The sequence below is a fragment of the Diadema antillarum genome, unplaced genomic scaffold, assembly GCF_040938485.1.
Source record: "Diadema antillarum isolate AM-2024a unplaced genomic scaffold, OU_Dant_1.0 scf00000146, whole genome shotgun sequence".
In the NCBI taxonomy this organism is placed as follows: Eukaryota; Metazoa; Echinodermata; class Echinoidea; order Diadematoida; family Diadematidae; genus Diadema; species Diadema antillarum.
In genome coordinates, this window is record NW_027271035.1 from 195,069 (window position 1) to 220,965 (window position 25,897).

General features: G+C 40.8%; 1 protein-coding gene across 1 annotated transcript in view; it reads right to left on the reverse strand.

The window, feature by feature from the left end:
- Positions 1-2,428: 2,428 nt before the first annotated feature.
- LOC139721569 (N-alpha-acetyltransferase 15, NatA auxiliary subunit-like) overlaps positions 2,429-25,897 on the reverse strand; it is a 32,469-nt gene continuing 9,000 nt past the window's right edge. The window contains exons 4-19 of the mRNA XM_071632902.1: positions 25,589-25,677; positions 24,884-24,952; positions 24,086-24,220; positions 23,248-23,395; positions 22,615-22,830; positions 19,817-19,996; positions 19,097-19,272; positions 11,629-11,781; positions 10,479-10,607; positions 8,825-8,974; positions 8,073-8,330; positions 6,488-6,596; positions 5,622-5,720; positions 4,662-4,808; positions 3,448-3,545; positions 2,429-2,718 (exon numbers count right to left, since the gene is read on the reverse strand). Coding sequence (XP_071489003.1) covers positions 2,473-2,718; positions 3,448-3,545; positions 4,662-4,808; positions 5,622-5,720; positions 6,488-6,596; positions 8,073-8,330; positions 8,825-8,974; positions 10,479-10,607; positions 11,629-11,781; positions 19,097-19,272; positions 19,817-19,996; positions 22,615-22,830; positions 23,248-23,395; positions 24,086-24,220; positions 24,884-24,952; positions 25,589-25,677 — 2,402 coding nt within the window. The 3' untranslated portion in view covers positions 2,429-2,472. The remainder of the gene's footprint in view (positions 2,719-3,447; positions 3,546-4,661; positions 4,809-5,621; positions 5,721-6,487; positions 6,597-8,072; positions 8,331-8,824; positions 8,975-10,478; positions 10,608-11,628; positions 11,782-19,096; positions 19,273-19,816; positions 19,997-22,614; positions 22,831-23,247; positions 23,396-24,085; positions 24,221-24,883; positions 24,953-25,588; positions 25,678-25,897) is intronic.

Sequence of the window (25,897 nt, forward strand, 5' to 3'; positions counted from 1 at the left end):
AAAAGAAAAAAAGGAACAATCAAGGTGTACATTTAATTAGCCAATACAAGAGTAGTGGAACATGTTGGTATCGAGACAACAGATGCTACTGTCAATCATTACTGTACCTGGGAGAAAAAGAAAGAAAAAATACTGGTCATGAGGACAGAAGACGGATGCTCATGACTAGATACACAGACATTACATCTTTCAGAATCAGCCATGGTCAAAAGATTTACGCCTTAATGCGCTACAGAAATTCACAGCAATCACTGTTGGTGTTGCATATCACTAAAAGCCAGCATCGCGAAAAGACAAGTTTGGAGGAAAAATGGCAAACTTTCTCCAGACAGCAGTGCGCCACAGATATGGCAGATGATGAGCGAGAGACTGGTACTGCTCTGGGCTAGACAGGTTTTGTCAACATTTGTGAAAATGGGTAGGTACGTGAAAATAACGAATGCATGCACCAATCCCGCTATGCACTTATTAATATCATATTCAAAGCAGAACATTGGCACAATCTTTTCTCATCGGGGCTGTAACTGCACTAATAATTCTTTGAGATATCACGTACAGAAAGGAAAAAAAACAAACAAACCAAAAGCAGAGTAAGAGCCCAGGGGGACAGGGGCGTGGGGGTGATGCTGAAGGATAAATTCAATCTTGAAGCCACCTCTCGGAGGTGCTTCTTGATGGCAGGTATGGCATTGAATAAACTGTAGTGTACCTCTTCGGGAGTCATACAAACCCGTTATTCTTTACCTCAACAATGATTTCTACACAATGTTAAATGAGCCTGAACAGCAAGCAAAGAGAGCCATCTTTCTTTCTTTCATTTTTGCCCCTGTGGCCGCATTTACAAGAATTCTCTACCCAAACCTGCCATGCCATTTATCAGAATGCAATTGGGACAAAGTCAGGTTTTGCCGTTTGTTTTCCTTTCTGGGAACAAAAAGGGCCCTCCCTGGAACTATCAACTCATAATTTTTCTGCTATATGGCAACAATGATAATACAGTATATTTCCATAATACGAATGACAAGATTCACGCTTCAGAGAACTTGGAATTGGGCAAACATACACTGCAAATAACAAAGAGTAATTTACCTTGCATAAAAAGCTTCCTGCAGTGTGTTAACGTTGTCTTATATTGACCGAGTAACACACTATTTTGTTAAGTATATTCTGACAGATAATATAATGTAACAAGTTGTGATTCCGTTGTAATGTGTCGAAATAAACATGGTCATATTTAGGCAAGGAATTGAGGATGTATCAGGAAAGATGAAAAAAAGAAGAAGAAACACTCAGACAATCCATACCAACCACGGCATCAGTGTATCGGTAAGGGTATTATCAGGATTATGGCAATTGTCATATTTGGCTCAGTCTGTGTAAGACTCCCTGAAATTCATCTCTACAAGTAAACATGCTCATGTCTACACTATTTATATGTGTTTTCATTTAACTTCACTTGCAACTTATATTCAAAAAACAAAAACAAAACAAAAACAAAAATCCCATTCCTCAATGAACTAAATGATGACAGTCATAAATATAGATGATACCCAGAACAAACAAAAAGGCAACTCATACCTCTATATTATTTTGGCCAGAGGCTTGCGTGAACCGGATTCTAAAACAGGACATCCAATCAAAAATCACTGCATCAAACAGTCAAAATGTGTATCATTTGTTAATTTCTCAAATTCTACCTCCTTGGTGATTTCAGAAGATGCGTCGCAGCATACACACTGCTGTAATAAGCTTATGCGTGGGGTATTCACGCCATCGAAAAGATTGAAGCGGCTTTCTCGAATCCCTTCATGTAATGTTGGTCCTGGTCCCTATTAGTACGACAAGTTAAGATGAGAGGAAGAGTTCAAGTGACCTTCTTTGACCATCTGTCAACATGGTCCATACACACACAGACCAAATGGTCAAGAATACAGCACACATCAATGTGTGCAGACACGGAGGCATGCTGCACCAGCTCATATATTCCTCCCCCTCCAAAGGAGTAACAACGTTCACCCTCCAGATCTGTGGCTGACACACCCGTACCCTTCTCCCCTCCTCCAAAATCTTTCTTGCTCCATCACAGGAGAAAAAAACAACCAAGAAATTGTCGTAATCCTTTTGACCAAGTCCATTCACTTCGCCCAGGATGTTCCATATCGGGGCCCTTTGAATGGAATACTTTCTGACCAAAAAACCAACGGGGCCAAAACACCATTTGTCCAAAACCGCTTCACACTTCACTCTTCTGGCCATGCTCGCTCTCGATATTTTCATAGAAAATACTTTTGCACCGCCCCCCTGAGTTCCTCAATGATATGCTTGGTTGAATCAGAGCAAAACAATCAATAGCATGCCCTGCATTGTCCATTACATTCCTGGCTGACCACTGAATGCACATGTTAGGAGGGCCAAACTTGTTCTCAAGCACCACACCATCTTCGTCTAGAACGCTCCAGAGCCTTGCGCGGCTCAATTGTCCCCCGTCGAGTTGCAGACGGCGACGTCGTTGGCCTTGGGCGAGACGTCGTTTGACGCCGGGGAGACGTTGTTGGACTCGGATGCCTTACCATCGCTGTTCTCTATGGTGTGGTTGACCTTGGGCGGGAGGAAAGGTGTTGCATAGGGGTAAAGGTCGTGGCATCGCGCCTGGTACTCGGTTGCCATGGACTCGCTCTTAAAGTCACTCTGCAGCAACTCCAGGACTCTCGTGCATGTCTGGATAGGAATCGAGGGAATCATACACTACAGGTGAGTATGCAGTCTACTTCTTGAAAACAACAACAAACACATTTTCATGATGAATCAATAATGAAATGATTGCCCATTAATTTTGAGGCAAAAAAAATATCAGTTTGACATTGTTGCATGATGTGATTGGGACATCCTGTCTATACGATTAGCTATGTCAAGTAGAATCTGACAGAGGCACAGAACGAAATTTTAAGATTAACACCAGCGCTACCTTGTTTACAGACTGGTCCCCCATGACTGAGCCCATTTGAATTTGAATTACTTAAATATTTGAATAAATTTGAATAATACAACATACATAATTGCACAAGAAAGTTTAAGCATTACAGTTCAACCTGACATATTGAACCTCCTCCATACCTCTTGGCAGTCTCCTCAAAACACACAAATATTCACGTACATGGGAGCAAGCTGTTTCTGGTCACCAATATTCAACATTGCCAGTAACTCTGTGGAAAGGGCCTAGTTAGCTAGGCGATCTTACTGTGAGAACAAGACCCCCAAAAAATATAAATTTGCCACATTCATATCCACCATACATTTACAACAATCTACACTTGGATGTTCCGATGTTCAATGCCGTTCATTAAACGTGGGGAAACCACTGTCAAATCCGAAGGCACAACCATGTAGGTTAGGAAAGGAATTTTAAGACGGTGGACATAAGAGGGCCGAGATCCGTGGTGCTCTTACCTGAATATTCCTATCTACAAAATTGTCTCCTAGATGTGTGGCTATTGAAATAGCTTCATCTTTCAGGGAAGGCTCTAGGAAGAACAGACCAAGCGCCCCTGTCGGAAAGATTGAATAAAGATACAAACATAAAAACAAACTGGTGGGTCTACACATTTGTACATTGCCTGTATACATACGTGACATATGCTAGTTACTAAGTTTCACTCCTCATGATCAATTTATATGTAAATGTTCTAATTAGTGGAATTAAGATAGTCCACAAAATGGCAGGGATCAGTGAATAGTCATGGACAGGCTCTCTTGGAAGATAAACCTTGGATGAAAACACTTTAACAGTTTTCCGAGTATGTTACTTGGCCAATTGAGACATGGAGACTTCTAACACAATTCTGTGTTTGAATTCTCAATTGAAATTCAAAGCAACAGATGATGGAATAGTATTATCCCATTCCACAAGACGTTTCAGCGACAGTCAGCCTTGTTAATTTGGCAAACAGCACTTTCAAGAAATTTGCCAAAAACACACACAAACACACACAAACTATGAGTATAGTGTGCATGCTTAAAATTTTGCAGACATATTTTGCAAATAGCGCGTTGAAAGAATATTTTGCGGGTGGTTGGAATTCACAATCCCTGCACTCACTCCAAACTTGTGTCTGCGAGACATGAAGTGGGCCTACATCATTCAGGTACTTCCAATTATAAAAAAGTTCTTCTCCCCTTGACTTTCAACCAGTTAAGACAAGTCCAGAGTATACTCGGGCAAGTGTCTATGGGAAATGCATATTGTAGCAAAATCAGCCCGTCCTCAACGGGTTAATGGAATTGTTCATCCCTTGCTCCACTCCTGCAGATACATGCCTGCTAGCATGCCATCCAAAGAACAAACGTGAATATTGTAGTGCTGCTTGCACGAGAACAGCATATAGGCATGCATGTGCACATAGTAAGGTAGGCATCTATGTGTAGCTACTGGCTACACATGTTGAATGTACATGAATTGCTTTCATATCTAGTACTTACATAACGGCAGGGCAACATTTTTGCAGGTTGTTCAATTCACTTGTAATTTCTGACTTGCGAAATTTGTCAAAAGTAAACATTGTGGAATAATCAGCATCTACAGTATATAGCATATATATGATATGTATTTTGGGGAACTTCCCCCTTCAAATACCAAATTGTCTTCCATAAGTCATGTGACTTACCTGAGACTCTGTGCTGCTGGGAGTCTGGATGGGAGTCAATGAAGGACCTGTTGTATTGCCTGATGTCTTGGTCTCCCAGCAGGAGCTTGACCTCTTGGTTTAGGACGGTTTGGACAACCTCTGGCTGCTGCTCTTTGCGGTCATTCACTGAAATTCAAAAACGTGAGAGTCATAAATTTTGTGCCCATGAACATTAGAGACAAAGCAAACTAAGCACACACACAGAGAAAAGAGCAAATGAGGACAAAATGGGGTGACGAATGAGGGAAATTCTATTTGTTTATCTACTGCCGGTATATCATAAAGTCTGATATCCTCTTCTAGCCACAGTTTCATGTTCATTCTTGTGATTCAGATGTAGATTGAGACCTGATCTTCATTTCCTCGTGAAAGATCTTTGGTGAATTCTTGTAGAGGAATAGACTAATTTCAAGCATTAGAGAATGTCTTGTGTCTTGTGATGTATCAGTCATGAATTTTGATAACACTCTCCTCCATCTGCCCCACCCCCCCCCCCAAAAAAAAGAAGTATCCATGACTACCAAGAGTAAAACCGTGACATCAGATAACCAAAAGTAAACATTTTGAAATTATCATGGGATGCTAATTTATATCTCTTTCAGGAAAAAAAAAAATGTGTCTCTCTCTAAAACATATACTAACCACCTTGTGAGCACTGTGAAGGATCAGGGAAAATTATGAAAGAAGACGAATGAAAATCGCGAAAGGTGCAACCATTTAAATCACTGGCAAGTCATCCATGAAAGAGGTCGCTGTGCATCTTTGGAGTCATCTTGATTACGACTACTTTTATGAATGTCTCGTACGTTATCACATATCCTCTACAACTACTGAATGCTGATCCCTTCATGTACCTTCAGTGAGTTGGTACTGTGGTCCCTTTATCCTCTACCCTTGCTCTCATAAAAGCAGACATAGTGAAAGTCCTGAATGACAAACCTTTCAAGCAGAACCGGACTATACATTCATGAAGTTTGGGATTGGAAGCATCGACAGCTTGTGCACGCTTGATGGACTGAAGCATGAGCAGAAGTTTGTCTGGAGAGAAAAACAAGGGATGAAACCAAAGACATGATATCAGTCTCTAGTAAAACATAACTGTTCCAACTAAATGGAAACACAATAACAAAGACTATTCATTAACTGGGTTACATAAGAGCCAAAAGTGAGGAATTAGCTGAAATTGTATCAGTTGCAAGTTAATTATTAAATGCCGACTGACACAGAAAACCCCATAGCATTGTACATACTTTTCAAAGTCCCTGGCACAAAAGGGTGAAATAACAGCAGTATAAGTTATCTGGCCTTTGCGGGATCCATCGCCCACTGGGAGTAGATATGTGCCATGGTCAGATAAGTGAGATAACCATTCATTGTATCATAGTGATCAACATTTAGGTCTAGACTGTATTTCCTCACAAGGAAGTATTTACAAGGGAATTGTTGCTTTGTGCTTTCAGTACAGTTTTGCAGTGAAAACACAAGGACAATTGTGAGCCAGTCCATGTCCGGATAATAAAGAGATTCTGAAAAGAGATAGCCCAATAACCAAGGTTGGCCTGTACTGCATTTTCTCAGCTTGGAATAATTGCAAGCCTCTTTCTGAAACAGACTCTTGATCTCCACGTCGAACACTGCTAATAGTCCCGTAACGCATCTTTACAAATGTACCATTCCATTTCTATTTTATTGGGTTGAAAGAATGAATGATATGATCATTTGTTCAGAGCTGAGCCAGTCATCCTCACTCCTTTCAAGAAAAAAAAAATTGAAATTTCTCTTCAGTCAAGTGTAAATCTACCAACCTTTCCTGTAATAGATTTCAAATGCCATGAGATGTGTGTCCACTCTGTCTCTGGCAAGGGTTTGGAGTGGCTTCAGAAAGTAGATTGCTTGCTCCAGAGGGTCCTCCACCTGGTCAAGTGTAACAGATATCAAGCGTAACAGATATCAAGCACGGATTCAAACCATAAATGTACAGTTCCCACTCTAAATCACTACTGTAAAACCATTTTGATTTCACGAATTTTGCAAGAACCAAGATTCTCTTATCAAAATGAACACGAAAGTTCTCGTCTACACTATATGCATTGAATGCCAGGGCCAATTCACAAAAATTTCTTGCCGTACAACAGGCCACTGGCTCTAATTCACGAAAATTTCATGGCATGAAAATATCTTGCTTTACAGTATATGGCAAATGTCTTCACTAGCTCAAGAAAAGTTCGATGGACACCATTCTTTTATTTCTTTTGTTAAAGGGATCGTACAGTTTTGGTTGAGACCTAATTTCAGGTTTCTAACATTTTTTGGTGAGATAATGAGAAACCTCTTATGAAATATGAAAGAGCATGTAATTCTTTGAGGAATTCAACATTTGTTTGATGAAAATTGGTTTTGGAATGGCTGAGATATGCAAAAAAGAGCGACTCTAATAAAGTGTGGGACCCACACTTTATAACGGTCACTTTGTTTTACTTTGTTTTTGGATGTTTCATTCATTCCAAACCCGATTTTTATCAAATAAACTTTGAATTCCTCTTAAAATGGTATGCTCTGTACTATATCATAAGTGTTTTCTTGGTATCTCGCAAAAAGTTTAAAGCCCAATTCTCATCTCCACCAATACTGTACTATCCCTTTAATAATGATAAAGTGTGAAGTGTATCAACAGAAGGTAAATATTGCTCTCAATCTCAATTTGGAAATCTAGAAATGTCGCTATGGCAACAGGTATGTCCTCGCAATATCACATGGTTCTGCTCATAGGTCTACAGCAGGCCTATATCTGGACAATGTGAGATGACAGTTTCACATGAATGGCAAAAAAAGAAAAGAAAATGAAATGACATGACATGTTTCAAAGTTGTGACATTTTAACATTTTCACTTTACTTTTGACCCCAGGGCACAAATCTTTCTCTACAGAATCATTGTGCAGTACTGCATGTACGTACCTACTTTAAATCAAGTGTATGCATTGAGTAGCCTCCAAGGTAAGGAAAAGATAGTTTAAATTTAGAATTAAATAGTATAATTTTAGCATCTCAACCTGACCTTTGACCCTTGATATTTGACCCATGACCCCCCATTTCCCGAGAGAATCATGCTCAGGCAGTACATGCGTAAGTACTATGTTTCTTGAAGATACCTTGAGCCATTTCCAAGATGTAGAAAAAAAGTGACATTTTAGCATTGACACTTGACCTTTGAACCCCAATTTTCAGAAATTTGGTCATGGAAAAAAAAATATGTATATGAGATGTGAAAAACAGTCAGTGAATTTCAGTGCCAGATATTTTTGTGTCAAAAAAAAAATAATCACAATAAATGTCAAGAGGAGAGACTATTCAAATCTTTAATTTGAATGTATCAAGGAATGCTCACTCACCCTGGCTAGTTTGTCCGGGACCAGCTCCTCCTCCTTGGGTCCGTCCAGGTCCGGGTCGTGCTTGTTCTTGCCGCCGCCGTGCTTGCCCTCGGCTGCTTTCTTCGTCTCCTCCTCCTGCTTCTGCTGCTGGGCCTTCTTCTGGGCCCGCCTCTGCTTGCTGCGCAGTTTCTTCAGCTCCTTCGGCGTCAGGTTCGCCGTGTCAATGTCGTCCGCCGCGTCAGAGTCCGTCAGCGGCTTGTCGTGTAACCGGATGTACACCTGCATGAAAGATCCCGACAATGTCAAACATCCCACCTCTTTGCAATTTATGGTTGCCGTAATTTTAACAGTCTGACATGGGGGAAACTTTGTTGCAGCAAAGAAAATCCAACACACAGATCAAGTTGAGAACTACCAAACATTTTACAACACAGTGTTGATGATCACTTTTCGACCCGTCTCTTTTCCAACCTGTTTAAGTTGCTTTTGTGCCAGTATTTCAATCACTGACTTAACTTCTGGCACAACTCCTCCTCACTGCTGTGTCTGCCTGGTAACAGTTGCCTAGGGCCTTGAAAAAGAAATACACATATCTTTGATGATATTGATGTACTGTAAGCAGGGAATATTTTACTGGAGAGATTGTATTTTGCAAATGTAACATCTGGTTGACATCTACCTTCAACAATAGTTTCTTCATTTGATCTCCTCTGACTCACATGAGCTATGAAATACCAAGGAATCCATCAAAACGCTTGGTATTGCTTTCTCACCTCTATTGCCATCTTGGCACACCTGAAGTAGAAGCGGTGACTCCGCAGAACGTCCTCCAACCTGAGCAGACCCAGGTAGGCCCGTAGCGTCATTTTCCTCATGCAGTACGAGTGGAAGTCAAACTGGTCTTCGATGATTTCAGTGAAATGCTGGTGTGTGGTAAATAGGTAAGTGACAAAGTAGGTATTTATACTGCCTCTTAAAGACCCAATAGTGTGGGAATATCATTAAGTCGGAAGGCTGGCCCGGCTCGGATATATAAGAGAATCACCATAAAAAACTTGTGCACAGCTTTATCACTGATCTGTATGTATGTACACACACAGCTGAAGAATCTAGACTGGGGTCAGCCATTACAAATAAGCATATGTGACCCGCTACAACAAAATGATCCTAAAGTCGGGCGAGGTCGATTATTTGAAAATTGCATGATACAATCCCCTAATCTTTCTGCTTTAAATTGATATACAACACATTTTATAATTATAATCGGCTGCGGAGATATCGATGTTTAAAAGAGAGCATGTCGAGACGTCTGGAAAATCACTGTTTCCAGAAAAGCGGCCTAAAAGTCTTCCTTTCGACGCAATCGCGATGAACGGACACCCAAGTCAGTTTTCACCTCTGGACAATAGAAGGTAAGCCCTAGCAACCCCCGAAGAGTTCATTCAAGCACATCAGCGTCGGCGGTCTCCTCACCAACCAATCAGTGACCAGGATGTGAGTAGCTGAGCATAGCGCACTCCGCCCGCACACACCAGTCGACTGGGCACTGTGCAAGCTTCACGCTTCGGTTAGCAGCAAGCAGCAAACTGACCAATGAGATCACTCTGGTCGTTGTTGGGGGCGGAACCTATCTGTGGCGCTCAATCCAAATTTTCGAACCAGTTTCTGCTTCATTAAAACGCCAAAAAACATGGCTCAGAAAAACGCAATTTTTTTAATCTTTCCTTTGATCATTTTGCTTCAAAATTTCGACAGATGATAGAAGACATGTTAGACTCCAATAATATATCAAAATCAGAAAATCGTAAGTTTTGGCCAATTTTAATGCTCTGACTTCAAACTCGATTTTCACGGCTTCGACCGTGCGCGACTTTAGGACCTTTTTGTTGCAGCGGGTCACATATTATTCAATGCACATATTCACTGACAGGTGCTATTCGTGGTTTTCAAATGTACCCCAGTGGGCAAAAAAATGAAGATTGATAAATTCAGACCACCCATGTTTCCCTATGTTACCGTGTCTTTAACGGAAAATATTCCACATATCACAAACTGGCACAAACTTGTTCAATCCATAATGGAACATTAAACTCATGTGAAAGTGTCTGACAGGTAATTTTTCTGTGGATTAATGTATCGTATTTGCTTTCTGCCCACTATGCAGAAAAGGGTATTCATATCAATGTGCTGTCGCAATGTCTGAAATCAGTATTCTCTCTGTCACTATTCAGGCCAGTACCTCGAAAGATCACACACCTAAATGGTGAAGTTACTCAAACATAGTCATCCTCAAATTTGACCGTAACCTTTGACCTCTAACCTAAAACATGCCATGCTCTCTATCACCGAGATCCTATACATTGTGGTGGAAAACTCAACAATTCTTGATCCTTCTTAATGCCTCTGTTCTGTGTGGTTCCCACTCACCCTGTCTACTTCATGACACTTCTTCAACGCCTCCCCGTACATGCCCTGCCTCTGGTAGCTGAGGGCGCACTCCGTCTGAAACCACATGCACTGCATCTCGTTTAAGTTATCCATGGCAGCGACTCCTTCCTGTGACATGGAAAGAGAGATTTCAGTTCTAGCTTTCTCAATCACAGACATGAGAAGACTTACAGGGTATGCTGTACTAAAGCACACAAACAAAGTAAGGTATCACAAAATGTAGAGGACAATTCTGGACCAGTTAAAATTTATTTTAAAAAGGGAGAGTAAATCTAAGCACAACAGCAAAAAATTAATCAATATCTGACAAAAATTTGGAAGGCTTTGACATTGTGAAATATTGCTAAATTTCACCAAACAGATCTTGAACAGACCAAATAAGACAGTGAAATAGTAAATGGTGTCATCACCACACAACGTGTCAAATAGTTGTGCATAAAATCACAAAATTTCCTCTCTTTTTTGATTTTTCAAATGCAATTATGCCCAGTCTCAAATCAAAATATATCGGACTGATCATTATTTCAAAGTTATTCAGCTTCCAATAACATATGATTTATAGATCAACAGTAGAAGACTGTTTTTTGAAGATGATCAATAAAAAATCATGAGGTGTGACATCCTCAGCTCACTCAATTGCTCATTCATATCAACTGTTCAAACACTCTTTTGCACAATCTTACCAAATCTTTTAAATTTCATAACTTTCTTAGTTAAAATCTGATTTCGATAAAATTTTCATTGTTGTGCCAAAGTGAACGTTGTTTGCCTTTTGTATTAAAAAGACAAACGGCAAGTGAAGTCTCGCCTGAATATTGCAATTTGTGATTAAAGTGTTTTTCAATGTATCTTTATTGACCTTCTGACCTTTGATCTTGCCTGACTTCATAAATATTACACCTTGACCTGCATTGTTAGGTGATGAACTTGTGGTGGAAGTTTGGTGGACACGGCTCAAAGCTCTGGAAAGTTAGAGTACACCAAATTATTGACAACGCCATCTCATAAAATGTTGACATCAATAGCTCAATTTATCACAGTGGAATAGAGATGCAAGGCCAGGACTTATCTCATGCTTTAACTATCTCCATTACAAATATGCACCTCATTTACAGTACAGGAGACTCACCCTTGTGAACTTTGCACACATCTCCTCGGCTGGTTTGACCATGTTGGCCCTCAGCATGTATTTGGCACACTTGTAGTTGATGTAACGGTCAGCCGTGTCCAGTGACTGGGCTTCATCAAGACACTCTACTGCTTTGTGGATGTCTCTCGCATGCTGTGGGTAACCAGGAAAGGAGGAAAGCCAAATTACCATTACAAGAAATTTTACAGAATCATTCACAATATTTCAAGGTCACAAATAAATACTTATATAAAATTCCATACTCATTGTACAGGCATGCAAGGGTTGGGGTTTGATGCTCATCGAATCTGTAAGTAAGTTAGAGCCTTCCTTGATAAACCCTGAACTGCAGTACCCCTCAATGTTATTCCCATTGTTTGACAGTTGTGAGATAAAGTAAATGGTACTTAGACCTTCAGGGGTACTAACACAATTACCACACATTTACCTATTTAGGTAACCATACAACATCTGCAAGATGATGCCTGGAACTTATAATGGCCATCAAGACTTCTATCCCTTGGCCACCATGGGGACCAAATCTACATATTTCTAATCTCTGCATTCCCTAAATCTTTGGTTGACGACTCCATCAATCTGATCATGCTAGTTGCAGATAATAACCAAATGGTTTACCATTTCCCTCTTTTGTTTTTTTCCTGCGGGTGGTATCAGTAAGATTTTTCTTCAATCCTGTGAAAGTGAATATTTTTGCGCAAGTAATTTTTAGAGCTCTGCCGAGTAAAATGAATTTCCTGTTTTTAATTCCGCAGAATCCAGACGTTACATAGTGTTATGGATACATGTGCATTGTACTATCATTTCTGGGCACTTGATTGTTCCGCGGAGGAATATGTAAATAAAGGAGTTCGAAAAGATGACCGAGATCGACCAAACACCTTGTTTGAGAGTCTGGGTATTTTCGGTGGTTATGATGGTTCGTTAGGCCAAATTAACCTCCCGTAACAAATTGGGGGCACGTCACGAGAGTTCGGCAGGGTTTCTGCGGACTTAGGTGATTTGGTCGGGTTTGATATTATCCCAGGCATGCCAGGAGTGTTTTTTCGTTCTCGCTTGGCCGATGAATTTCGGTGAGTAGCGTGTGTAGCACTCTATGCTATGTCGTGGACATGGGCGATCGCGATACAGTTTACGTCGCGCAACTACGTATGTCGTTTGCATCGTGATTGTTACAGTGTACTGTATGTGAAGGTGTTACGATTTGAGAAAGCATGGTGCGTTTACGGCGTAGTGTGTGTACGTGTGTGTATGCACGGAGATGGACGCGGAGTGATATGGTATACATTTTGATGTAAATCGGTCGTCTTTCTGTGTCTGCGTGAGGGAAACTCACGTTCGTATTTCTTTCGGGATCGAAAGGGTTAATTTGGCACGTGCGTAGTGTTGAGGATGGTTTAATCTGGGTATACGCTGCTGTAGTGTCTGCGTGGAAACGTTGGTCAAACGTTGGTCGTTGGTCCCGTACGTGGTGGTTCGTGTGTGGTTTAGCACACGGGTTATTCCACGGTGGTTTGTATGTGGTTTAGCATACAGGTATTTCACGGTGGTTCGTGTGTGGTATAGCACACGGGTTATTCCACGGTGGTTTGTGTGTGGTTTAGCACACGGGTTATTCCCAGTCGGGTCGTGTGTGGTATAGCATACGGGTTATTGTTTATAGTGCGACTGGTTTTCTTCAATTGAAAAGGGTTTTTTCAGCTGGCTGGCTGGTGAGAAGTCAGGTTTTCTTGTTGCACTATTAACTGTACATTATTGGTGCAGAATGGAGAAAGATCAAGATTTTTCCATTGAGAAGTTTGTGGATTCACCCACAGTTGAGGAGTTGCTAACCTTGAAAAAGGTTGATCTGTTGCGTGTTGCAGAAAACTACAAGGTTCCTGCTGTGAAGAGCACAATGAAAAAGTCAGAGATTACACAGCAGACAATTAAATTTCTTGTAGATGAAGAAGTATTTCCCCTCCAGGCATTGCATAGCATATCAGGTAGTCCCCCTGGTGATGTGCAAGGGAGTGTAGAAGTACGTCTGAAAGAGCTTGAACTTGAAAAAGCGAGAATTGAGTTAGAGAGAGAGAAGGTTTCTCTTGAAAGGGCTCGTCAAGTCGGTGAGAGAGAGTATGGTGTAAGCGTCAGTGGTGGGCATTTTGATATCGCCAAAAATGTCAGAATGGTCCCTGAGTTCGATGAAGGAGATGTGGATAGATATTTCCTGCATTTCGAACAGGTGGCGGATAGCATGGAGTGGCCGAAAGAAAAATGGCCTCATCTTTTGCAGACTAAGTTAAAGGGAAAGGCATGTGATGCTTATGCTTCACTGTCACGCGGAGAAGCTCAGGATTATGCAACAGTAAAAAAGGCAATTCTGAACGCGTACGCCTTGGTTCCTGAAGCGTACAGACAAAAATTCAGGAATAGTAGAAAACTGGAGTCACAGTCATTCAGAGAATTTGCAAAAGTGAAGGAAATTGCCTTCACTCGTTGGCTGCAATCAGTAGGCGTGGATACTGTTGATGATTTGCGGGAACTTGTGCTACTAGAGGAGTTTAAGAGTTCGCTACCTCAAGAGGTGCGTTCGCATATTGAGGAACGGAAAGTGAAAACTTTGTTGGTAGCTAGTACAGTGGCTGATGAGTATACTTTGTCCCATAGTCATGGAAACAGGTATGAAGGAAGCAAATATGCAGCTCCTAATCGTCTAAGTGTTGGCAAGACAAATTCTAGCAGTAAGACAGAGGTGAAAGCTGGTCTAGTGGTAGAAAATGAGACTGACAAGAAAGGTAGGAACACTGAGAAGCCTATTGTGTGTTTCCATTGTAGGCAACCAGGGCATGTGAAGTCTAATTGTCCCATTCTGAACAAGAAAAAACAGGAAAAAGACAAAGAAATGAAGTCTCATCCCAATGGATTGGTGAGTCGTTCAGTGGAATCGGCAGGTGATTGGTGTGAACAAGTTCAGAGTGTGATTAAGTCAGCTGATCAAGACAAGATTAAGTCTCAGTATGAACCATTCACTTCTGTAGGCTATGTGTCATTGGTAGGGTGTGATGAAGCCAGAAAGGTTACCATCCTGCGAGATACTGGTGCATCCCAGTCATTGATTCTCGACAGTGTCCTTCCTTTTGGGCAAACTTCGTCCACAGGCACAAGTGTACTGTTACAAGGAGTAGAAGGAGGTTACGTTGAAGCCCCTCTTCACACAGTCGATTTGCAGTCAGGCCTAGTTTCAGGAAGGGTGAGCCTTGGTGTTAGGAAGTCACTTCCAATGGATGGTGTAGCATTGATATTAGGCAATGATCTTGCAGGAGACAAAGTGACTATTCCAGTGGTCAGTGCAGTCCCTTTGGATAAAGAAGGAAATGAGACAGCTGCATTGGTTCAGGAATTCCCTGAAGTTTTCCCAGCTTGTGTAGTCACACGTTCCATGTCTAGAAAATCAGAGGAGTCTGAATTGAAGGCTAGTCCAGAGGATATGAGTCTAGAAGGGAGTTTCTTCTGTCGGTTAGATGATGTAGAAGCAAGTAGAACCGCAGCATCAAAATCACATCAGATAGTGGATGAGTCTCAGCCTGTAGATGAAACTGAGATTGGGTTGAACAAGAGCTCTTTGATTGACGCACAGAAGAATGATCCACAGTTGGTAGCGTTGTGTGATAGTGCTCTTGCTGAAGAAGAAGCACTGAGTGAGAGGACTTGCTACTATAAGAAAGGAGATGTGTTGATGAGGAAGTGGATGCCAGTTGACTCTTCCAGTGATGAAGAATGGCGAGAAGTTCACCAAATTGTCATCCCAACAGTATTTCGTAAACACATTTTGAGTGTGTCGCATGAGTCAGCTCTTGGTGGTCATCTTGGAGTCAATAAGACGGTTGACAAGATTTTGAAACATTTCTTTTGGCCTGGCTTGAGACGGGATGTTTCAGATTTCTGTAGGACTTGTCATGTTTGTCAAGTGGTGGGAAAACCTAATCAGAAGATTCCTCCTGCTCCCCTGAAGCCCATACCAGCATTTGATGAGCCGTTTAGCACAGTTATCATAGACTGTGTTGGTCCTTTGCCAAAGACAAAGGCTGGACATGAGTACTTGCTCACTATGATGTGCGCTTCTACGAGACTTCCAGAAGCTGTGCCACTTCGGCGTATCACTGCACAGAACGTTAGCAAGGCGTTAGTGAAGTTCTTTACAACGGTTGGCTTGCCAAAGGTGGTGCAATCAGACCAGGGTTCCAACTTCACTTCAAAGATATTTCAGCAAGTGATGCGTGAGTTGGGTATCAAATGTGTAACCTCGAGTGCCTATCATCCACAGAGTCAAGGCGCTCTGGAGCGTTTTCATCAGACGCTGAAGAACATGATGAGAACATACTGCTTTGAGGTCGAGAAGGACTGGGATGAAGGCTTGCCGTTGTTGCTTTTCTCGGTGCGAGAGTCTGTGCAAGAGTCCTTAGGATTTAGTCCCTTTGAGTTAGTGTTTGGACACGAGGTTCGTGGTCCATTGAAGGTCTTGAGAGAGAAGCTGTTGGGTGAGGATGAGTCACCCGGTTTGTTGAATTATGTGACCACGTTCCGTGGTAGGCTGACTCGTGCACGTGAATTTGCTGCTGGACATTTGAGAAACAGTCAAAAGAACATGAAACAGTTGTTTGATAAGAGGTCCAGGGAAAGGATGTTCAGTCCCGGTGAAAAGGTATTGATACTGCTGCCCATTCCTGGTAATCCTCTGTGTGCTCGCTTCTCTGGTCCCTATGTCGTGGAGGAGAGATTGAGTGATGTGAATTACATCATTCAGACGCCAGACAGGAAGAAAAAGAAACGGTTGTGTCACATCAACATGTTGAAGAAGTATGTTGAGAGAAGTGCAGGTGAAAGTGCGAAGCCAGTCATGTATGTGGTAGGAGCAGTCCAAGATGTCCCCGTTCCCAAGACGAGGAAGGAGCTGATGAGATTCATCGGCATGGCCGGATACTACCGTCGCTTCTGCCATAACTTCTCGGATGTTGTGGCACCCTTGACTGATCTCCTGCGGAAGAACGTGAAGTTCCAGTGGTCAGCCGCATGCCAGTCTGCGTTTGACCAAGTGAAGGCAATCCTGTCGAGTGGTCCTGTGTTGGCAGCGCCGGACTTCACAAAAGGCTTCAGCCTAGCTGTCGATGCCAGCGATGTCGGAGCAGGCGCCGTGCTGATGCAGGCTGATGACGATGGAGTGGACAGACCAGTCTGCTACTTCTCGAAGAAGTTTAACGCGCACCAGCGGAGGTATTCTACCGTTGAGAAGGAGACCCTAGCGTTAATTCTTTCGCTCGGCCATTTTGATGTCTACGTGGGCAGCACAACTCAACCCGTTGTTGTGTGGACTGATCACAACCCACTGACATTCGTCAACAGAATGAGAAACAAAAACCAGAGACTGATGCGATGGAGTTTAATCCTACAGGAGTATAACCTTGACATTAGGCACATTCGCGGAAAGGAAAACATTGTCGCGGACACACTTTCCCGTGCTTAATTGAGACATCTCGATATTTTGTATTGTTGCCAGATGCAACAATTGTGCAAATGTATTTTATGTTTGTGACACTTTAAACAGGTGTAATTCTGTTTTGCAAGTACACAGGAAAGTGTGTGTACATCATGTTTATGTATGTATTTTGCATACACTATAATTGTGATGCCAACAGCATGAATGGCACTTTGAATGTGTAAATAACAACAAGGAAGTATCTTCAGACATGTTTGTGTTAATAAGGAAACACAGCAAGCTATAATTGTGCTTTGAGTCACTCTCCAAAAGAAGACATTATGAAGGCTGTTTTAAGTTACACTAGCCATCAACAGTTGTCAAGAATGTGAGTTGTTGGTAAAATGACTTCAAACAGGTAGTGTTGCTGTTTGTTTTATGTATCGAGTAATGTAGGTACCGTTCAGGTATTTGAAGTTTTATACTTGTACATGTACAGGTATTGGTTAAATTTGTTGTGGCATACACCCTAAGTTTATTGGATGTTGCCTTTTGGATTTAATTAGCATGTATACTGTATTAGGTACAGAAATTATATAGTTATACATGTACATAGCTTTTGCTCATTGTTATAGTTCAATCATTGCCTTGGCGAAGGTGTCCAGTATTTCACAGTTGATCCAATATACCAACAGGCATGTATTTAAGCGAACTGTGTTATACAGGGATGCATACAGGTATACACACAGGTTATCATCGGGGATATCTCATTCAGGTTCATTTGATGCTTTGTTAGGTAGGTCATACTCTTGGTGTTTTGTATGTTGACAGGCAAGTTTTTAGAAACATAATTCGGGTATATGACATTTGTTGATATCTTGACATTTCAATAGATGCTGACACCACGTCTACAGGTATATGCAAGTCACATATCATGGAATATGATGTTTTGGTTTTAGGTTGTAATATGATTACAACAGTTGGATTATATGCAGTTGCTTGTGGAAGAGATGACGTGTTTTATAATCGTTGTACACAGGTTAATCATTTGATAATGACAGTGTAAAAAATTGATTTATGTTGCATGTGTGTTCTAACGAGGAAACCACATGATTTTGGTACAAATGTATTGTTTGTACTGTATGCATAACATGATTGCATAAAGGTTAAGGTGTTGAGAAAGTTAACATTGCAGTATTCAGTGTTGCACAACTACATGCAATTCCAGTATGCTGTAACTCACAAGCAGCAGTAACTCACGAGAGTGTAAGATTGGAACATGTTGAATGGTACTAAAGTCGTACATGTTTTATCACAGGTTGTGATGATGATATAGCCATAGCATACTTTGTTTATGTGTTCTTATAATGATGTAACCATGGTAAACTCATGGAGTTATAAGAGTGAATTGGAAGAGGAATGTACAATGCTGTTCCAAAATATTGTGCCAACGTACATAGAGTCCATTTGTGTTAAAACGTTAAATGCACTCTTTTAGGGGGGAAGTGTTATGGATACATGTGCATTGTACTATCATTTCTGGGCACTTGATTGTTCCGCGGAGGAATATGTAAATAAAGGAGTTCGAAAAGATGACCGAGATCGACCAAACACCTTGTTTGAGAGTCTGGGTATTTTCGGTGGTTATGATGGTTCGTTAGGCCAAATTAACCTCCCGTAACAATAGTGTTATATACAACAAGCAAAAATATTTGCATGCCTTCATTTTCACATTAGTTTTTGATCGTGCAAAAATTTCCACTTGATCAGACTTTAACTTTGAAACATTACATCAGGTCAAATTCAGTCATAGAGAGTTATTACATGCTCTGTAAGAAACCAAGTGAATTTTCTCACAATAACTAAACCAGACATAAAAAGTGAATGACTGTGTTTGTGGAGGAGAGAGCTGCTGGGCTACAGTTTCTTACATAGAATTGCTTCTTTATTTATTTTTTTTACTTGCTTGGACTCTTTGGAGCAATGTAGTCTTACCTTGTAGATCTTGGCCCTTGCTACGAAGAGCTCAATGAGAGTTGGTGTGTGTTCAATGGCCCTGTTAATGAATTCCAGAGCCTGGACTTGGTTGCCTAAATGGTCATAGTGCTGAGACAGGAAGTAGAGTGTCCATAAAAGTACTGTAGGGGGTTCTCGATCCACATCCATCGGGTCTGCAAATGAAAGCATTCGAAAACATTTATTATAGACACATGCAAGATGAGAGGAAACTTCTTGAGAAATTACTCTTCTATACAATAATGGCTCTCCTCAGAGATTACTTCCCGATCATGACAAATCAATCTCTAATGTCCAAGTATATGGCGGTAAATGCCTCAAGTGAAGCTTGCGTGGTTTAGCATTCTCATTATCCAGGTTTAAAAAAATATATAAAAATGATGCTACAATCAAATTTCTCTCTACTATTTCAGATTTACAGCCCACTTTCTGGGCAGAGAAATGTAAAATATCTGCTACATTTCACTTAATTTAAATGGTATTCTTTTCTTCTTTTGTGTGTGTGTGTGTGTATGCTCAGTATATTCAAAGCCCCTGCCCCCTCCCAAAAAATACCCCCAAATTAACTCAAATTAAAACTTTGATGACCCTTCAACACTTTGCCCAAAGACAAAGATGTAGGAAAAACGGACATTCACATGGTTTGCAAATGAAAGATGGCAATTTAATTAAGACCAAGTATGTAGGTATCTCACTCACCGTCTTTACTAAATCTTCCTATCGAGTCAAGGCAGTCCCTGTATCCAAGGACTATCCTCTCTATTGCAGCAACTTTGGCAGGGTCCTTGTAGAGTCCTCGCAGACTGGTGAAGGCGGGCGGGACACCTTTCCTCAACATCTTCCTCAAGTACTCATCTAGTATTTGGTCAAAGGAGTCTCCTACAGAAAGACGTGTGTCATGATACTTTTAAAGTTCTTCGCTGTACTGATGGAGTCTGTATGACGAAGTGTTCATAAGGCAACTCAAGATTAGCAAGCACATGCAATCATATCAATTGACCAAAAGACATTCCAGAACTTCACTCCAAGAGCCTGTTGGAACACATTACCGTAAAGTTCCGTGTATAAGACGCACCCGTGTATAAGACGCACCCCTACTTTGGACCTAAAATATTTAAAAAAAAAAAAAATTTCCATGCAAATATTGCGTGTGTCATACATATTATTTCAGCTCAAAATTTCCCTAGAATGCAGCATGTATTTGCTCTATTTTTCGTTTCCTTTTATACTTTCTTTTAACGGTATTCATCGGACATCAGCAAAATATGGAAGACGCAAAATGCGAGACTTGTCTCGGTACTCACTTGCTATTGTTTCGCCTTTCAATCGTGATAAATTGTGTCATGGATATCGTACTCATGAGTGTACAGTACGATCTTTGCTGTCATACATAGCAGAGGGTGTCTGGCATATTGACGCATGTACACTGGAAGGTTCATTACGAAAAATAAGAAAAACATCAACAAGTGTAGCAGAGGGATCATACGGCGAGACGTACGGTGCGTACGGTAATTACTTGAGTACACTCACTGTTGTTTAGCCCGGAGGGATTACCAGTAACATGTGTCTCTTGTACCATGCTTGTATGCACAGTGCTAGCCTTTTGCAAAAGGCAGCTCGCTATAATTTCAGCACACGCACACAGAGAGCAATGGACTTGCACACACAGCGTGCAACAGGCAAGCGCGCTACGACCCGATCGCTGTGTGCACGCGAGTCCATTGCAAAAGCCTCTCTGCAGCTGCTGCCTTTGCCAAAGGCTTGCTAGCTAGCTAGCTACATGTAGCTACAGTGTAGCTATGCTGGACTCGTGAAATGAAGAGCAAACGAACGACATGGATATGCATGCATGCTTCACACATCGTTCATATTTACGGTGACATAGTGTCGATCCTACTCCGTATTTTACAGCTTTTGTCTATGGCCATATTGATACTATTAAAGTTTTACGGTATCGGTAATTTAGTAATGATACCTGTACATCGCGTATTCCAGCTACTAGGTTGGCTGTTGGTAGCTTCGTAGACTGACATCGGTAGCATACAGCAGTGCTGTTACAGCTGTTGTCTATGGCCAGATTGATACATCGTTACTGCACAAGGCCGATGTAAGTTTATCTCGTATTTGCAGCTTTTGTGTGTGTCCAGATTGAAAGATTGCTCATTTATCCGTAAGTTTTAGTGATTGCTTACCTTCCAAACGTCGATGGGCATACATGGTCCCAAGTTGGCCTTATAAAATTGGGTGTACATGACGGATTTTTTTCCGTGTTTTGACTGTACCCGTGTATACGACGCACCCCCGATTTTCAATGTTTTCCGACGAAAAAATAGTGCGTCTTATACACGGAACTTTACGGTACATCATTCAACAATGCATTTAGATGAAAGGAGCAGAAGGCATTCATGTTGCTGTAAATCTTATTTTCAGGTTAAGAAATACCAGCAGTGTTGTGGGTGCACAGTCAGGATGTCTACCTGTTCTTGAATGACAATGATGCTTGCCAGACTAGTCTCAGTGCTGAAATTTCACGTGGGAAGTTTGAAGCAATTACATTCATCAATTCTCACAATAGACACATTGCTTTTACTGCTGTACCATCTCCTGAACTATACTGTACCACTGATACTCAGTTTTTGTTATTTGTTCTGTTTTTCAAGTAGCTGACACAAGAGCCTGTGTATGTTATCAGTGTAATTGGTCAGTGAGCTACAAGGTTGGCAGAGGGTCAGTGACTAGGGGACCACAATGGCCCGAATTCACGAAGGTGGAACAATTGAAACCATGGTTTAAACCATGAACAAAGACTATAGCTTGTATGAGGCGCCAAGTGTCGCATGGCCTATTTTGTTATGAAATCGGTCACTTTGTTACGAAATGTTAACATTACGTCGATGAAATGATCATTTCGTTAATGAAATGGTCATTTCATCGAAGAAATTACTGATTTCGTAACGAAATAGGCCATGCGACACTTGGCGCCTCATACAAAAGTATGGTCTTTGTCCATAGTTTAAAGGGATCGTATAGTTTTGGTTGAGACCTAACCTCAAGTTTCTAAAATTTTGGGGTGAGATTACGAGAAACCTCTCATGAAATATGAAAGAGCAAGGAATTCCAAAAGGAATTCAATATTTATTTGATGAAAATTGGTTTTGAAATGCCCGAGATACCCAAAACAGAGCAATTCCAATAAAATGTGGAACCCATCTTTTATCACGATCTCTTTGTTTTACTTTATTTTTTGATGTCTCAGCCATTCCAAAGCCAATTTTCATCAAATAAACTTCGAATTCCTCTTAGAAAGGTACGCTCTGTACTATATTACAAATGGTTTCTTGATATCTCGCAAAAAGTTAAAAGCCCAATTCTCACCTATACCAATACTGTACCATCCCTTTAAACCATGGTTTAAACCATGGTTTCAATTGTATCACCATCGTGAATTCGGGCCATTGTGTCTCAAAATTTGATGACAAAATGGTCAGGTCCCGTACCTGTGACAAAATTCAGGGGTAACCTCTTCGGCGCCGATGCCCGTGGGTATTTGTGAGCGCAGCGCGTGTAGATGGCTAGCCTCTCTCCCTCCGTCTCGGGCAGGACGCACCTCTCCATGCCCTCGTAGTACGCCCAGTTCTCTGGGTTCCTGTCTAGCAGGCCTTCAAAGATCAGCCTGGCTTCGTCTCTCCTCTTCAGCTTCAGAAGGAGATCAGCTGTGGAGCAACGTCACAAGGAAAGTGAGGCTCCAACTAAAAACAACTCCCATTCAAACATTACTGGATGCTGATGACGATGCTTCATTTATATCTCATTATTGTATTATGTAATCCTTTTAATTTCTTAAAACAAATGTCATCCTCTATGCATTAGACCAAGTTTTAACAGGTTACATGTCATACCTACATGGCATTTGATGAGGCACAAGCATTGTATTTCATTTTTAAAGTTATTTTCAAAGAATTTACTTTTCCTCAAAATTGCAGTATGCACGGTCAAAGGCGGAGAGGAAAAAATAAACATAAGAATGCATGACAAAAGCAAGTTTACTATAGGCAAATTATTTTCCGAACCAAAGCTCACTAACGGTAATCTGTTTTCTAGCCAGACATTCCCCTTATGGAGGAAATTACCTTTCGTTTCCTGAAGGCATACTTGGTCACAGATTTGTTGCTGGTATTTGTTGAGATGTTCCAGAGCTGCCTCATGCATATCAGCTTCCCGCATTACCTGATTCATGTACAGTAAGAACTCGCTGTGTTCGTAGTCATAAGACTTCACCTGAAATTGACAGAATAACAGAGAAAATTCAGGAAAACATTGCAAGAACACTGTATTTACACACAAGCCCATAGAACTGTTACATCAAATCTAGCACAAACTTCTATCTTTCATCATCAATGCATGCATTTATGCTTTCTGCATTTATTGACTCACACCAACTTCTTTCAGGATTGGAAAATTGAAGGACACACAGTTTCTCACAAACACACACACACACAAATATATAAATAAACAAATAAATAATATAAAATACATATATGGCTGGAAAAATTTTAAAAAGAATAATTTTTGGCTTCTGAATTTGAAAAAATGATCAGGCAGGAAACTCTGTGATAAACTATATACCACACAATTTGTCTCCTAATACATTCATCATCATTCATTCCGAACACATGAGGTTGGAAAAGAGGCCATAATACATTACCCATTATTGATTTCTTGACTAGCTGACCTCAATCAGCACTGAAGCAACGGATCGCTGCAAGCAACACTAGCAAACTAAGTTCATCAACTACATAAAAAGATCTTATTGTACAATACACTGAACTGCTTTTACATGTCAGAAAGAGAATCACGCACGAAATGACTTGCAGTGGTACAGGATTGCAACAGATGAGAGGCAACTGTCACTTTACCAAGTGCAAGTTGTGACACATGCTTAGATATCCAGAGATCTGTATTGCTCACCTGCTGAGTTTTCCTGAATTCTTCAAGCACGTTTAGAGACATTCTGTAGTCTTTGAGGAGGTGGAATGCCATGGCATATCCGATCCATGAGGCCCTCTGCGCTGGCCGTAGGTGAAGCAGTTGGTATCTTGTGTCCTTTCAAATAAATCCACAATTATTTATTACAAGCTTTTGTTTCTATTTTATTTTCCTTTCGACAATCCTGATTACAGGTCCAGGCAAAATACTCTTAAAGATCATTCACGATATAAGATAAAACCGACTTCTATATCACAGAAATTAAGTACTGGATCATTTGTTTTCATTGATGGGGGGAAATTCATTGATTTTAGCAAGTACACACACAAAAAAGATTTATCCCATTCGTGTATTTGAGGATTCTACAATATCTTCAGCACAGGTGCCAAGATGGCTGGGATACAGTCCAACATGTAACAGAGTTGTATGACTACATGTATCATTCGTATAACAGCCGATCAACACATTCTACCAAGTCAGCTTTTAGTTTCAATATATGCCCTTGTGCAAAACGGTTCATTGATAATAAATTGTGACAGTCAACATCCTTTATCATTATATGTGTTACTACATGAAGCTATAATGAATTGGCAAAATAGTTGTCATTTCTTGCTGTATACTGTGTACACACCAATATTTTGAGACAAAGTGGGCTTTCTGTACATTTTCATGTGCAGTTCGGTTGGAAGAAATTAATGAACTCTGAAAAAAAAATCCTTATTAATATAGGCAAAAAGATGGTCTACATCAGCTACACGCAGTTCCAATCGGAACACTCACCTTGTATCCTTCAAGGTCTCTCATTTGTATTTGGAGAAGTGACAGGTCTCGCAGAATTTGGAGATTGTCCTGCATAAAAGAAACACCATAAAAAATACAATATTTTGTGCAACTTGGTATATGTGTGTTGTGTGTGTGCACAATGGCTTCTAACATAGTGGCTAGTAATCTGAATTATTGAATTGTTTTTCTGAACATAAAGGCAATATATTCAATGGCAAGAGTTGATAAGTAGAGGCCAAATGGGCCAATTCCTTTAAATGTTAGTCCCACTTACCCATAATCCCCCTATGCACTCAATCAGGCCACCACTTCAACTGCTTTGGACTACTCGTATTTTACCTTTATAGGCATCAAAATGCAATACACCTTGGTTGCCTTACTTCTAGATATATAATGGAGAAGAGAAGCTCTGAGATTATACAGGTATGGGCCTTTGGGGCAGGTCCCATCCACAGGCCACCATAGGGCCAAATGTACTATTTAAACTCCGTATCCCCTGCCCCTTAAGAATCCTTGCAAGTTTCATTACAATATGACCAAGTTTGTGCGGAATATGATGATGACTAATATGTACAAAATTAATGGATGATGACTACTGTAAAAATGATTAACTAGAGTCTCTGAAAACAAAAACAACAGGGGCATGGCTACCTATATGCTATTTATTCCTCCCCGTAGGAACCAAACCCAAACAATTCTTACCTTATCCCACTTGAGGGCATTCCTGTATGCCTTTATAGCTTCATCATACTTCCTATCAGCTCTCTGGATCAGACCAAACACATGCCAACCTGAAGAGATTTATTTGGTCAAGGAAAATGACACACCACCACTGACCTCCACATAGGCCTATGTGTATTGATCATAAATATTTAATAATATGAATAATTCTGGTAATGTCTGACTAAAAATCCACCAGAAACATCTGCAGCAGGTCAAAAAGGCCATTTTCCCCCATTAGGAGCTAAACAGGCCCATAGCACAAGCCACTAGCCCATGTAATGATACTGG